Raw genomic sequence first — 12,276 nt, 5'->3', positions numbered from 1 at the left:
AGTGTGTTGAGTTAAAGTTAAAGTTAAAATTTTTGTGATTTTAACTGCGAAACCAAACGGAGCTATATATCAAATCCGGCCTCAAAAATTTTTTTTACATCAAATTGAACCTTGAGAGATTAAGTGTACCTCAAATTCGACCTTCCGTCAGAATGTCGTCCAAAAATGGATGGAAAAATCTGATCTGACATTCAACAGATGATGTGGCATTGTTGATTGTTTTATTTCATTTTTTTATTATTCTCCATTTCTGTCTAATTTAAAAAAAGTATTTCCTACAGTTTCCTTACTTTTCAGTCAGAGGCGGAAAAAACTTTCTCCTCTCGGTGCGTCCTCCTCAATCACCGGTGCTCTCAGAGAGATTACGGCGATAACAATTGGCGAGTCTACGCCGAGAGCATCAGCGATTGAGGAGGATGCGCCGAGAGGAGGAAGTTTTTCTCGCCTCTGACTGAAAAGTGAGGAAACTGTAGGAAGTACTTTTTTAAGCTAGACAGAAATGAAGAATAATAAGAAAAATGGAAGAAAATAATCAAACAATTAATCTCTCAAGGTTCAATTTGATGTACACTTAATCTCTCGAGGTTCAATTTGATGTAAATAATTTCTTGAGGTCGGATTTGATGTACATTTAATATTTTAAAATTCAATTTGATGTACACTTAATCTCTCAAGGTTCATTTTGATGTAAAAAATTTCTTTAGGTCGGATTTAATGTATACTTAATCTCTCGATATTCAATTTGATGTAAAAAAAATTTTGAGGTCGGATTTGATGTAACATACATCTCTGGAGGGCCAATTTGTCAATTTACTCTTTTATTTATTACTCATTGCGGCGTGCCGTCTTGCTTGGTGCTCCTGTCAAATCGATCAGGGCTTCTCCTAACGAAGCAAGGACTTTGTGAACCATCTTGTTAGTCCAGCCCTGGAACGAATGACCTTAAGTTCCATGCTTGTACTAAATTAGATTGACATTTATTTCTTCAAATCATAAATTTTGGGACACTACATTCACCAGCCAAAGTATATCCCAATTTCCAGGGCTCATGTTTTATTAGGTTTCCGATGTTATGAATCTGATCCTGCATTTCACATGACGCTGCCCCCTTATTTTACTTGAAGGGATCGCAGACTTGACAGATTTCCTGCCAATATCATATCAAGTTCGGGGTGCACAGCGAGTTGGCATCTCATCTCCCCGATCTGCAGTAACTTAAATTACTAATGTGCTCGGCTTTTGAATCGGCCATCGGAATGGCTAATAAATTGCTAATGTGGTTACCTTTGTGAATTGGCCAAACAGAAATAACAGAAGTCCTCAAATTTGCATCCACAGCAGTTTTACATTCGCAATCATTCTCGTTAAAATTACTTTCAACTCTGAGACAACGACCTTTTCACGGAACATCTTGGAACTAAACCTCGACAGCCAACATCTCATTTGGGCAAACTCAAGAAGTTCAATTATTGTCTGACCAGAATGAAGATGTGACGATAAGTATGGAGACAAGAATTCGACTTGGATATGATTTTCGTGGCACTAGAAGCAGAGAGGAATTGACAATAATTTGACTAGTCCACCTCTACAAAATTTCCTAGGCTAAGAATTGAACAATATGCATCAATGTACACCAACACAGTTTTATTCCACAACTTCCTTTGACAAATTCATTTTCGCCCATTTCTTACCCATTCCACGTTGGGACGTGTGATTCCCACCTCCTTGCATGGGCCTTATTCCTTTCCCCCACTGATCCCGATTAGCACTTGCCCTCACGTGAAATCAAAGAAAAAGAAAAGAACCTCCTGATCCCTTCTATCTCGAAGAAGAGGCTTTGACTTCGATGTGGCGCCCTGGAGGCCCCTTTTCTTCCTCCCCTATTCACGGGTTTGTGTTGGAGCAGGGCAATTCCCTCTGTACACAGTAGCTTTGAACTTGAATGTGGGACCGGGTAACTTCAGACATACCATCAGGAATTAAAAATCTGGTATGCCACTTGACCTTGAAGAATACTCGGTCACTAACTTGAGGAACATTGACGATCTGTCCTCTAATAGTCTTGACGGAGTATCAAACTCTGCCACTCGACCTGCAACAATTGTCCAAATAGGAACATCTATGAGCAATCACCGCTCACAAACAATGGCACTTGTATAATTCATGAAAGCCAAAGGTTGATGGAAGATATTGATTCTTGAATGTTAATTTGGACGTACCATCACTGAGGACTAGAACGAGATCGCTATCGATAACTGTGGGTATCCGGTGTGCAATGGTGCAAACAGTGCAGTCCTTAAACTCCGTGCGGATAATCCTCTGAATCAGATTATCAGTAGCCGTATCAACTGATGCAGTCGCTTCATCAAGTACGAGTATCCTGGCCTGCTTAAGCAGAGCGCGACCTAGTGAGACTAATTGCCTCTGGCCCACACTCCAATTATCTCCATTCTCCAGAACTACAAATTCGAAATTCAAATACACAAATAAGTGCAATCAGTATGTTGCCGCTTCCCAAAATAGAAAAAGAGAATTGTGAATCCACATTGTGCCAGCTACCCACCAGGTGTATCAAGCTTAAGCTCTTTCTCGCGGACTATCTCCCCAAGCTGACACTTATCCAGTGCCTGCACAAATTGAAGAATCAGATATACATTGGTCCAAGTTTTAATGAGAATGCGTAAAACTTGCTCAACTCAATCACCACTCTAGTATGAAGAAAAAAATTCTACGGTGAATGCATAGGAATCACTCTCATGAGGCCCCGGGTAGGTGGCCTCATACCATGTTGAACAAGGCGCACCAACTTGAGCGAAGTATGAGGCGTATAATTGTTCCCAAGCCTCGGTCCACTCCTTTAACCACTTAACCAACACAAGGATTGTCACAGGGATCAATATATATAGAGGTTTTTTTTTTTCAAAAACTGACATCAATTGCTATGTATGTCTCGGTGGCTTTCACTTCCTATAATAAGGCAGAAATTTGAATAGGATTCTTTTATTTCAAAAGACGAATATCATCACGGTAATAGAGTGAACATTCTGAAGGTATTTTACTTATTCATATATATTTCCTGCTATGTCGGGATATATTCAACTCTAGAATCGATTTTCCTTTTAACTCCATTATTCTTTCCCCTCGTATTCCCATTCAATCACTCTTCTGAGCACCACCACAAAAGAACATTCTGATGCCTACACTAATGTGCAATAAGTGAATTTTCTAGTTTACTTCCTCTTGCTTGTTTTTAGTTAAGCAGTTTAGATTATGGGCAACTGCCTTATGAATTGAGCAAACTCCAAAAGGCACAGTGAACGGACCTCCCAAATATGAGAATCCGAATGCTCCTCGAGTGGATCAAGATTGCCTCGAATAGTTCCCTCAAACAAAGTGGGATCCTGGGGAATGATGCTCAAGCGGCCCCGGAGATCGTGAATTCCGATTGTAGATATATCGATGTTGTCAACAATGATTCTCCCACTCGCTGGTTCAATCAATCGAAACAATGCCTGGATCAATGTAGATTTTCCACTTCCTGTACGACCAACAATCCCAATCTTTTTCCCGCCAGGGAATACACAGTTGACACCATGAAGGACCATTGGTAAATTCTCCTTGTAACGAACCTATAAAATTAGGAAGGTGAATTCTCAACAGTAAATTCAATTTACACTAAGAACTGCGATGGGTTCTAAAGCAGAGAATTGGTTTTCTGAAATTCATCAATTAAATAAATTAGTAAGAAGGCCATAAAAATCAGTCAATGCTACCTTTAATTGATTTACCAAACCATATATGTCAAACTAAGGATGATTATGCTTATAGAATTAGAAGACAGACTCATAACCTCTTCTCTACCTATAAGAAAGACCTCAGTCTTATCTTTATTTTTTTTATGGATCCTCAGTCTTATCTTTAATGTACATCATCAATAACAGTGACTGACGGCCAAAAGTTGAAGGTAGTAGTATCACCAAAATTAACCAAAAACTTAGCTCCAGATAAGTAATTCCAACATAAATGGTGCTCCACGCCTTATACATATGAAACTGAACGCCTTGCTCGAAAATTCTAAGCACAAAGGTCAGAGATAGAGTTGCATAATTTGTTAAGGAAAATTGAATCAACTTTCTCACTATAGCACCAACCTCATTAAAAATCCTTCTATTGAAGTCAAGCAAAGGAGCATCTCATCCCTTTTTATTTAGATAATAATTCATCTCACCCTCCTTCAAAAGTGCATGATCAAACCATGGAATTAAGACACTCCTTTTGTATTGAGGGAAACGGAGAGGAAGGGAGGGAGAAGACGAAAAGTTATATGGGAGTTTTTGAATATTCTATACAACTTTCTCTCCCATCCCTTCCCTTTCCCTCCATTTCCGTTGAATCCAAACAAGCTATAAATGTACATGATGAAACCAAATGCAATGCATCAAAAAGGCAAAGATTAGTCTTTGATGCAACCAAGCATAACTGAAAAGAACAAGTGCATACCTTTAAATCTATAAGTTCAACCGTACCACTCTCTGGCCATGAAGATGGAGGGCAAGATTTTTCAATGACTGCTGGGGCTTCACTTGGGATATGGCAGTATTGATATATTCTTTCAATGGAGATAATCTTATTCTCAAGCTTGCAAAAACTAAGTATCCACCTTGAAAGGCGAGCATTTAAGTTAAGCCCATATGTCACAGCAAGGCCTGCCATGCCTATGATAAAGAAGAAGCAATTAGTCAAACAAGGATTGCATATAGCCAAACCCATTCTAACAGCTGCTACATGCGGTTACTTTAAGGGATAGTTGCATTTCTGTCATTAGATGCTTTTTCATCATTATTTTAACTATACCTTTGGCATAAAGAAAGGGTCTTATAGTTTCATTCGATGTGCAGTTGTTGCACAATTCCATTTACGTCTTCATGGAAGAAAATGTATAGTGAGAAAAGACCAGATTTAGGATGGAAGAATTTTTAAGAGCCAGTGAAGGTGTTTGGAAATAAAGCCAACCAAATACTAAAGATTTTTAATCTACACAAAATGGGGATAATAGAAGCTTAATAGAAAATAATAAAACTTACTGGGATCAATGCTTCCATGGGGAAAGCTGACGAGTAAAATCATACAGAATGCAAAGACGAACGTGGAAAGTAACTCCATGCGTAGGCACAGCCACTCAATTGCTGCAATACTACAAAAGAATGGACGAGCAAAACAATCGAGAAGGTAGAGATTCCTCTTTATAAACCTCTTTTCTTGCCCAAATCCTCTTATAGTAGCTGCTCCAGCAATAGATTCCCCGAAGAGATGAATAATTGGAGATTTCTGAATGCTAACTATACGAACCAATTCCCTTGATGAAGCCATGTAGTATTTCTGCATTCAAGTACGAATACAATCCAAAATTATTCATTCTGCTCAAACTTCTGCTCGAACTATAGATAGAGTACACTAAAATCATCGAGCACTTTTCTCATTGGTTCAAGTCATTTTATATCTGATAAAGAGACAGTAAGCTACAAGAATAAGTTTGTGCAGATTTCAGTCTCTGTTTCATTCAGCAAATTTATATTAGACAAATAATTAAAATGAAAGAAAACCAATGAAAATCACCTGCATCCACAAGCAAGCCATAGCCATTGGGATAACAAGAAGCAACACTTGCCAGGTGACTTTGGCCATAACACATACGATGCCCAGAAGCTGTATCGTCGTTGATGCAAAACCGCCAAGTCTAAAAGGAATATCGAGATCCACAACACTTTGATCAATCGAAACCTGCAAAATAATGAGACAAATGATTTAAAAACTTATAAAGGAAAACTAAAAACACAGAGTAGTTAATCCTATCGATTGGTCAAGCGGGTAGGGGAGAACATTTGAGCATGATCTTTCTCAGCTTCCCCATTCCATCAGTAAACACTGATAAGGTTACCTGGTTCCATGGGCTCTGGCTGTCCGTGGACCATCAGTAACTATATGAGCAGTTCCTTATCAACAAGAAAACACAGATTTACTTCAAGGAAAAGAAAAAATTACCCGGTTCAGGATCCTCCCAGCAGGTGTAGAGTCAAAGAAAGACATGGGAGCGCGAAACACACTTCTGAGCATTTTCAAGAACAACTTCTGAGCAGCTGCTAGACCAAAAGTAGCCACCAAAACGGCTCTAACAAATATGAACCAAGAACTTCCAAAAGCAAGGGCCATGTAAACAATCAGGAGGACCATTGGACTAACTTTGGGCTTGTCCCCTTCTGTCTGAGGATTTGCCCAAGCCATCCACCAGTTACTGCCAATTTGAAGGAACTGAAATAATGCTTGCGCAATGATTATAAGTGGAATCAGTAGTCCTTTATATGCCGCTGCCATATATGACAAGTAAACTTTCATGCTGACACGCCCTCTCTCTCTTTCCTCTTCCTGGACAAGCTGCTTCTTTCTCGAGCGCTTTGCTTTTTTCTTTTCTTTGATAGCCTTTTGTTCAGAAGAAGCAACACTGTCATGAACGTCCTTTGCCAGGCTGTCAATGTCAGGTCCTTCCGGGTTGCACTTTGCACTGACAGGCCCATCCGGGGAAGAGTTCCCATCAGAATCTTCTGATGAATGGTTGGGAATATCCATAGCTTCAATCGCCTCGTGGTGGGCAGAGACCAGAGTGTTGAAGTCTGTTCCTGCCTGCAGAAGATCGTCATATTTTCCGGCTTGAATTATTTGGCCTTCCTTGAGAACCTACAGCGAGAATGATTAGTAATACAGCAATAGATGAAAGACCAACTCAAACTTCACAGCACTAAAATGAAAATTCTTTGTTGAAGTAAATTTGTAAATTCAGAATTGCCGAAACAAAGTTTTTCAAGCCACAGTATGTATTATCCTGCACACTTAACCATGCAGAAAGGTATTCTAGGACCTAAATACTCCAAAGCTTTCAATTTTCATGATTCAAATAAAACATCTGGCTCAAAGGAAGACCCTACACAATGACAAGTGAATGCATCTTCTCTCATCTAACTCAGATCCCCATTGATAGAAGTCGATTGATTCTATTGCTAAAAAGTTAGTTTCAGATGATGCTTAACAAGAAGGATCAAGCAAGAGAAATGGACAAAGTGTGTAGCGACAAGAATGACAAATAGAATATTCTAAGTTACATAGTAGATCAAGTTTCATCAGACACTGCTTTAATTTAATCTTTCTCTGACCAGCCCCTACAATTAAATGATGAACAATGAGCCAAACAGACTATTAGAATAATTAAATGGGAAACATGAAACTTTGAAGATGTGGCTTATTATCCATTACTTGTCCTCCCCCCATATATGGGGTGGAACGAAATAAAGTTCCATGGGTGAAATTAAACGTATAGGAGGCAAATGTACAGGCATGGAGATGTGAAACCAGGCTAAATACAATGTGAACCTCTGGCAGGATCACAACCAACTGATCTAAAACCCTAGGCTTGTTACGTGAAGTTGTGGTTTATTATTTACCATGAATCAACTATTACAAGATTCGGGGATCACAGAATCTTTATATATAGTCAACTGCAGCATCATGGATGATCAATAGGTATAGGTGATTACTAGAAGAACTATGGAATCACCAAATATCTGCCCAGATAACACATCATCCTTGGGATTGCACTTCCGTAAGCTCTCATATTAATTGCTTTAAAAAACACAGTCAAATAAAGGTATCACTTGTCAAAACACATCCCTACAAATAACTCTTAACTATGTATTACTTCAAAACAAATATTAAAAAAGTAAGTGCAGTAAACTATTTCATTACCAGTATCATATCAGCAGCAGGAAGAAATTCCACTTGATGGGTCACGTAAATCACAGTCTTCATAGCAAGCGCAGTCATAATATACTCCTGCATTCCAAAGAAACACCTCAGCAAACTTCCATTTGGTCTCAACTAATGGTTAAAAGGACTTGCTACTTCTTACCTTGAACAGTTCTGAACCAGTATGTGCATCAACAGCACTAAATGGATCATCGAGTAGATAAATATCTGCATCCTGATAAAGTGCCCTAGCAAGCTGAACACGCTGCTTCTGCCCTCCGCTCAGATTTATACCTCTATCCCCTATGATGGTCTGATCTCCATGTGAGAAAAGCTCAAAATCCTTCTTAAGGGAGCAAGCATGGATCACACTCTTGTATCTCGTTTTGTCCATCGGACTACCAAAGAGAATGTTCTCTTCGATGTTTCCCGATTGTATCCAAGCTGACTGAGGGACATAAGCAGCAGAACCACATATCCTAACCTGGAAATTTTCAATGTACGAAGATTCAGAATAATAATAATCTTATCAATATAACTAATTTACCCTATGACAGTCAGAGGCCATCTCAGGCATGGAGTTGAAAGGGAATAAATGTAAATACTCCTGTTCTATATAGCAAATGTGTTTCACTTCATTTCTATAGCTTCATGACAGCACAACATAACATCTTTCAGCTGTATTCAGATTAACAGCCAGTGTCTAAAATGACATCAGAAGTCACATTGTGGTCTGAATATTAAAAGTAATTGTCTCATCATGGGAACAAAGCAGTGACAGGATGTAAGTTACACAAGTTAACCAACAACCAGCCTCCTATCATTTTTCTCTATTTCTTATCTCAAAACTCTTAACTCTAGCAAAGAATATATTTGAAAGATCCATACAATCATTTGACATACCTCACCGGCCATTTTCGGGATTTCTCCAAGGATGCAAGACAAGAAACTCGATTTTCCAGAGCCAACCATGCCACAGACAGCTACACGCATCCCTCTCTCCACTTTCAACTGAATCCCTGACAGGGTTGGTTTCAGTGAGGAGTCCCAACCAAATACACCATCCTTTATCTCCACAGCAACCTCCGTGATCCCCCTGGGCAAGACTAAAGTTGCATCTTCCTGCAGCTCTTCCTCCTGAAGGAATGCAGAGATCCGATCAAGAGAGACCTTTGTCTGGGCCATCATTGACACCAAGTCAGGGAAGTTCCTGAGTGGTTCTTGGAGGATCCTGAATGTCGCTAAGGCAGAGAGAACACTACCAGCAGTAAGCTGACTGGAGAGCAGTATCGAAGTCCCGTAAGTAACTGCTGCGACAAATATGGGAGAGCTCCAGAAGATGAATGTGATAAATGCCTGCGAGTAGAGTGCCTTGCGAAGCCACTTGAACTCCACATCCCTCATCTCCTCAAGCCTTGCCCTGTACCGGTCTTCCCATGCCTGCAACTTGAGGATCCTCATGTTCCTTAGGCTCTCTGATGTCTTCCTCATCCTATCATCCTTTGCCGCCATGAGCCTGTCCTGGTAGTCCTCTTGTATCTTTGCTATTGGCACAGTGACTATAATAGAAATGATAGTCGCAATCAAGGTTGCTACTGCTGCAATCCCAACATTCTTATACAGTATGGCAAGGGCGAGCACAATCTGCATGGGGAGCATCCATATGTCATGGAGGTACCATGAGTAGTCCCCAATCCTCTGAACATCCACTGCCATGTAATTAATTATCTCTCCACTTGTGTGGCTCTGCTTAGCAGCGCTTGAGAGCCTAAGGCCCTTCCGGTACACCATTGCCGTTAGAGCCGATCTCACATGCATACCCAAGATATCAACTCCAAGGTACCATTGACGGGTTGTCAGTGTCTCCACAAGCTTTGCCCCAAAGAAAGTCCCTGCTAAAACATACCCCTCGTGTGGGAATGTCTCCTTCCCACCTAAATAATCTACAAAGTAGCTTATCATGAAGGGGCCAACATATGAGACGAGAGTGTTCAATCCCGCAAAGACGGCATTACATGCAGCCTCCCTCCAGAAGGACTTGAGGATCGCCCAAGCAAGAGAAGGCTGCTCCGAAGGGTTCTCTGCCTTCAATTTCTCCCAATTTGACCTCAAGATCTTGTAATTGGTCTTGGCACGGTCCTTTGGGGCGAGCAGTGGGATGTCCCTAAGCTCAAGCGGCCTCTTGGCCCCAATCGAGAGTAGTGTGTTAAGCCAAGAAAGAGTGGCCAAGCTGAATAATCCAGCACCGTGGTAAGGGGTGACCTTAAGGCACCCAGCATCCTCTTCAAGAAGCAGAGGCTCTTGAAGATCAGTATTCCAGCATATTTGAATGCCAGTGTCGCCTTTGACGGCCATGAAGCATAGGAAACCAAGGGCAGGCGCGGAGGCAAAATTGGCCACCGCATGGGAGCACAAGTACCCTAAACCACGAAGATAGAGTGCCCTCCCATCAACATAGAGAGTGCACAAGCAAATAACGAATGACATGAACCACCATAGCCTCAGCAAGAGGGGGAATTTCTCAAAGACCTTCAATTTACAGTGAAGAGCTGTCAAACTAAGTATGACCCAAGCCAAACACTGGGCAGAAGAGAAGCAAAGAACAGACCAATCCACCACAGAGCTCCCACTAGCAGCCTCCCTGATCAGACCGGTGGCATCGAAACCCAGCACCAGAACTTGCACAAACAGAACATAGAGGCAGCTACAGACTGAGAGTTTGAACTGGTTACCTACTTTAACCTCACCGGGCTCAACGCAGCTCGGGGCAATTGGGTCCGAGCCTGAGACGGTGTCGTCCTTGCGGGCGAGCCCGACGCGGCCGACGCAGACGGAAATCTGGCGGGCGGAGACGATGAAGAGGAAGACGAGGCAGAGGGTGGAGTTAATGCAGATGGAGGAGAGCTCCAATAGGGGAAGGCCATGGATGATTGTGGTTTTATTGAGGAGGAAGGAAGGGGAACCCATGACGGAAGAGAGAATTGAATGCAGTGAGTCGGTGGTGGCGAGTTATGCAAGGAAAGGGCGAGACGGAGATGGCCCGGAAAGGGCATTTCAGAGACGACCCAACAAGTGCACGCCTGGGGTCTGAATCCGCAGACACATTGCACATGAGAACAAGCCCGCAGAGCAGATTTCTATCGACACGAAACGCGAACAAGACAGAGAGAGAGAGAGAGAGAGAGAGAGGATTTAGTTTTGGTTTGGACTCTCTCTCCCCTTTATATTGTTTTCTTCTCTTGTTTCGTCTCCTACTGCTCAGAGACGATGGAGACGCCGACGAGGGGAAGGGAAGATGGGATTTTGAGGGGACCCGTGTGAGAGAGTCCAAGAAGCTGATCTGGGCGTCGCCTGGAAATTTGTTTGCAGCTGCAGCAGAGCAGGGAGGAGGAGGAGGGAGAGGAAGCAGCAGGAGGTGGAGGCCGGAGGACCAGGAAGGACACGGTGAATGTGATCGATCGCCGAAGCAAAGCGTGGGACAGAAACCTCCAAATTTTATTATTAACACAATCGAATGTCTCACACACTGAAGAGACTCTTGCTTTTCTCTCTCTTTTTTTTTTTTGTCTTTTATTACTATTATTTTTTCCAGTTAATTTAATGGGGGAAGGAAGCCATGGATGGATCAATTTATACTGTCCGTAAAATCAAGATATTATGTTCCAGATGGAAAGAGGAATATTTTTTTTTCCCGGTTACCGGTAAGAGGAATATTGCTGTGCCCAGATGCGAGGGAGGATGACGATTCCTGGATGGAACGAGCATCGGAACAAGGCATTGGCGCACAGGAATATCTTTGTTCCACGCACCTATATATGCAGATCATGTCGAAAATATCGATCGATCCTCCATCTCTCCCATTACAGAGATTTTGGATGAGGTCTTAAGATTTTCTGTCGACAAATCTACTACATTATCCAAGATGAAAGATATTAATAGAAATACAGATGAGTCGCTTTGTCGACTGGAACTATAGGTTAATGCACCAGATATCGAATTTTGGTTAATTAATCATTATACTTTATCATGCATAATTCACAAGGCTGTCAACTGAAAACGCTAGATATCTATATACTCGCACATGAACTTATTCGAAATCACAAGTTTTTCTCTTTTTCCATAAAATAATATTGAAAGAGGATATTTTTTGTTTTACTTTCAAGTATCTGACCATATTAATGTCACGACAGTTTTTCGTAGTCGTAACATTATTTCACACTTCTAAAGAAAAAAGAAAATACATAAAGACCATCGTGTCACTAGAAATTCTTCTGAAACCAACTTGATGGCCGACACAGACTCTGAGGAACAGGATATGGATAATCCATCACTCGATCAGGTTAATTGTTGACTGGAAACACCACCTACACATGTTCTCGAGCGTACATGGAAAGGCTGGAGCCATGTGTTTAATATGCTTGGGCATTTATACTCGAACGTACCTGTTACCTTGTGGAACCATGTGTTTAGTTTTTGTGGAAT

At 41.3% G+C, this 12,276-nt stretch overlaps 1 protein-coding gene across 1 annotated transcript; it reads right to left on the bottom strand.

The window, feature by feature from the left end:
* Positions 1-1,341: 1,341 nt before the first annotated feature.
* On the bottom strand, positions 1,342-11,325 carry LOC116187043 (ABC transporter C family member 5). Its single transcript, XM_031515622.1, has 11 exons — positions 8,698-11,325; positions 7,958-8,278; positions 7,795-7,881; positions 6,043-6,732; positions 5,617-5,781; positions 5,085-5,379; positions 4,501-4,715; positions 3,324-3,629; positions 2,564-2,627; positions 2,220-2,459; positions 1,342-2,092 (listed from the first exon to the last, which is right to left on the bottom strand). The coding sequence occupies exons 1-11, from the start codon at positions 10,759-10,761 to the stop codon at positions 1,980-1,982; spliced, it is 4,560 nt and encodes a 1,519-aa protein (XP_031371482.1). The 5' UTR covers positions 10,762-11,325; the 3' UTR covers positions 1,342-1,979.
* Between the last annotated feature and the right edge of the window lie 951 nt (positions 11,326-12,276).

Source organism: Punica granatum, chromosome 8 (assembly GCF_007655135.1).
Source record: "Punica granatum isolate Tunisia-2019 chromosome 8, ASM765513v2, whole genome shotgun sequence".
Taxonomy (NCBI): domain Eukaryota; kingdom Viridiplantae; phylum Streptophyta; class Magnoliopsida; order Myrtales; family Lythraceae; genus Punica; species Punica granatum.
Note: the sequence above shows the minus strand (reverse complement) of the source record. Positions and strands in the feature narration are given on the sequence as shown.

Coding starts and splice junctions, on each gene's coding strand:
- LOC116187043 (XM_031515622.1), bottom strand. CDS start 10,761: ATGGGTTCCCCTTCCTTCCTCCTCAATAAAACCACAATCATCCATGGC. Junction 8,279..8,697: donor TCCCGAAAATGGCCGGTGAG/GTATGTCAAATG, acceptor GAAAATTTCCAG/GTTAGGATATGTGGTTCTGC. Junction 2,460..2,563: donor GCTTAAGCTTGATACACCTG/GTGGGTAGCTGG, acceptor TCGAATTTGTAG/TTCTGGAGAATGGAGATAAT.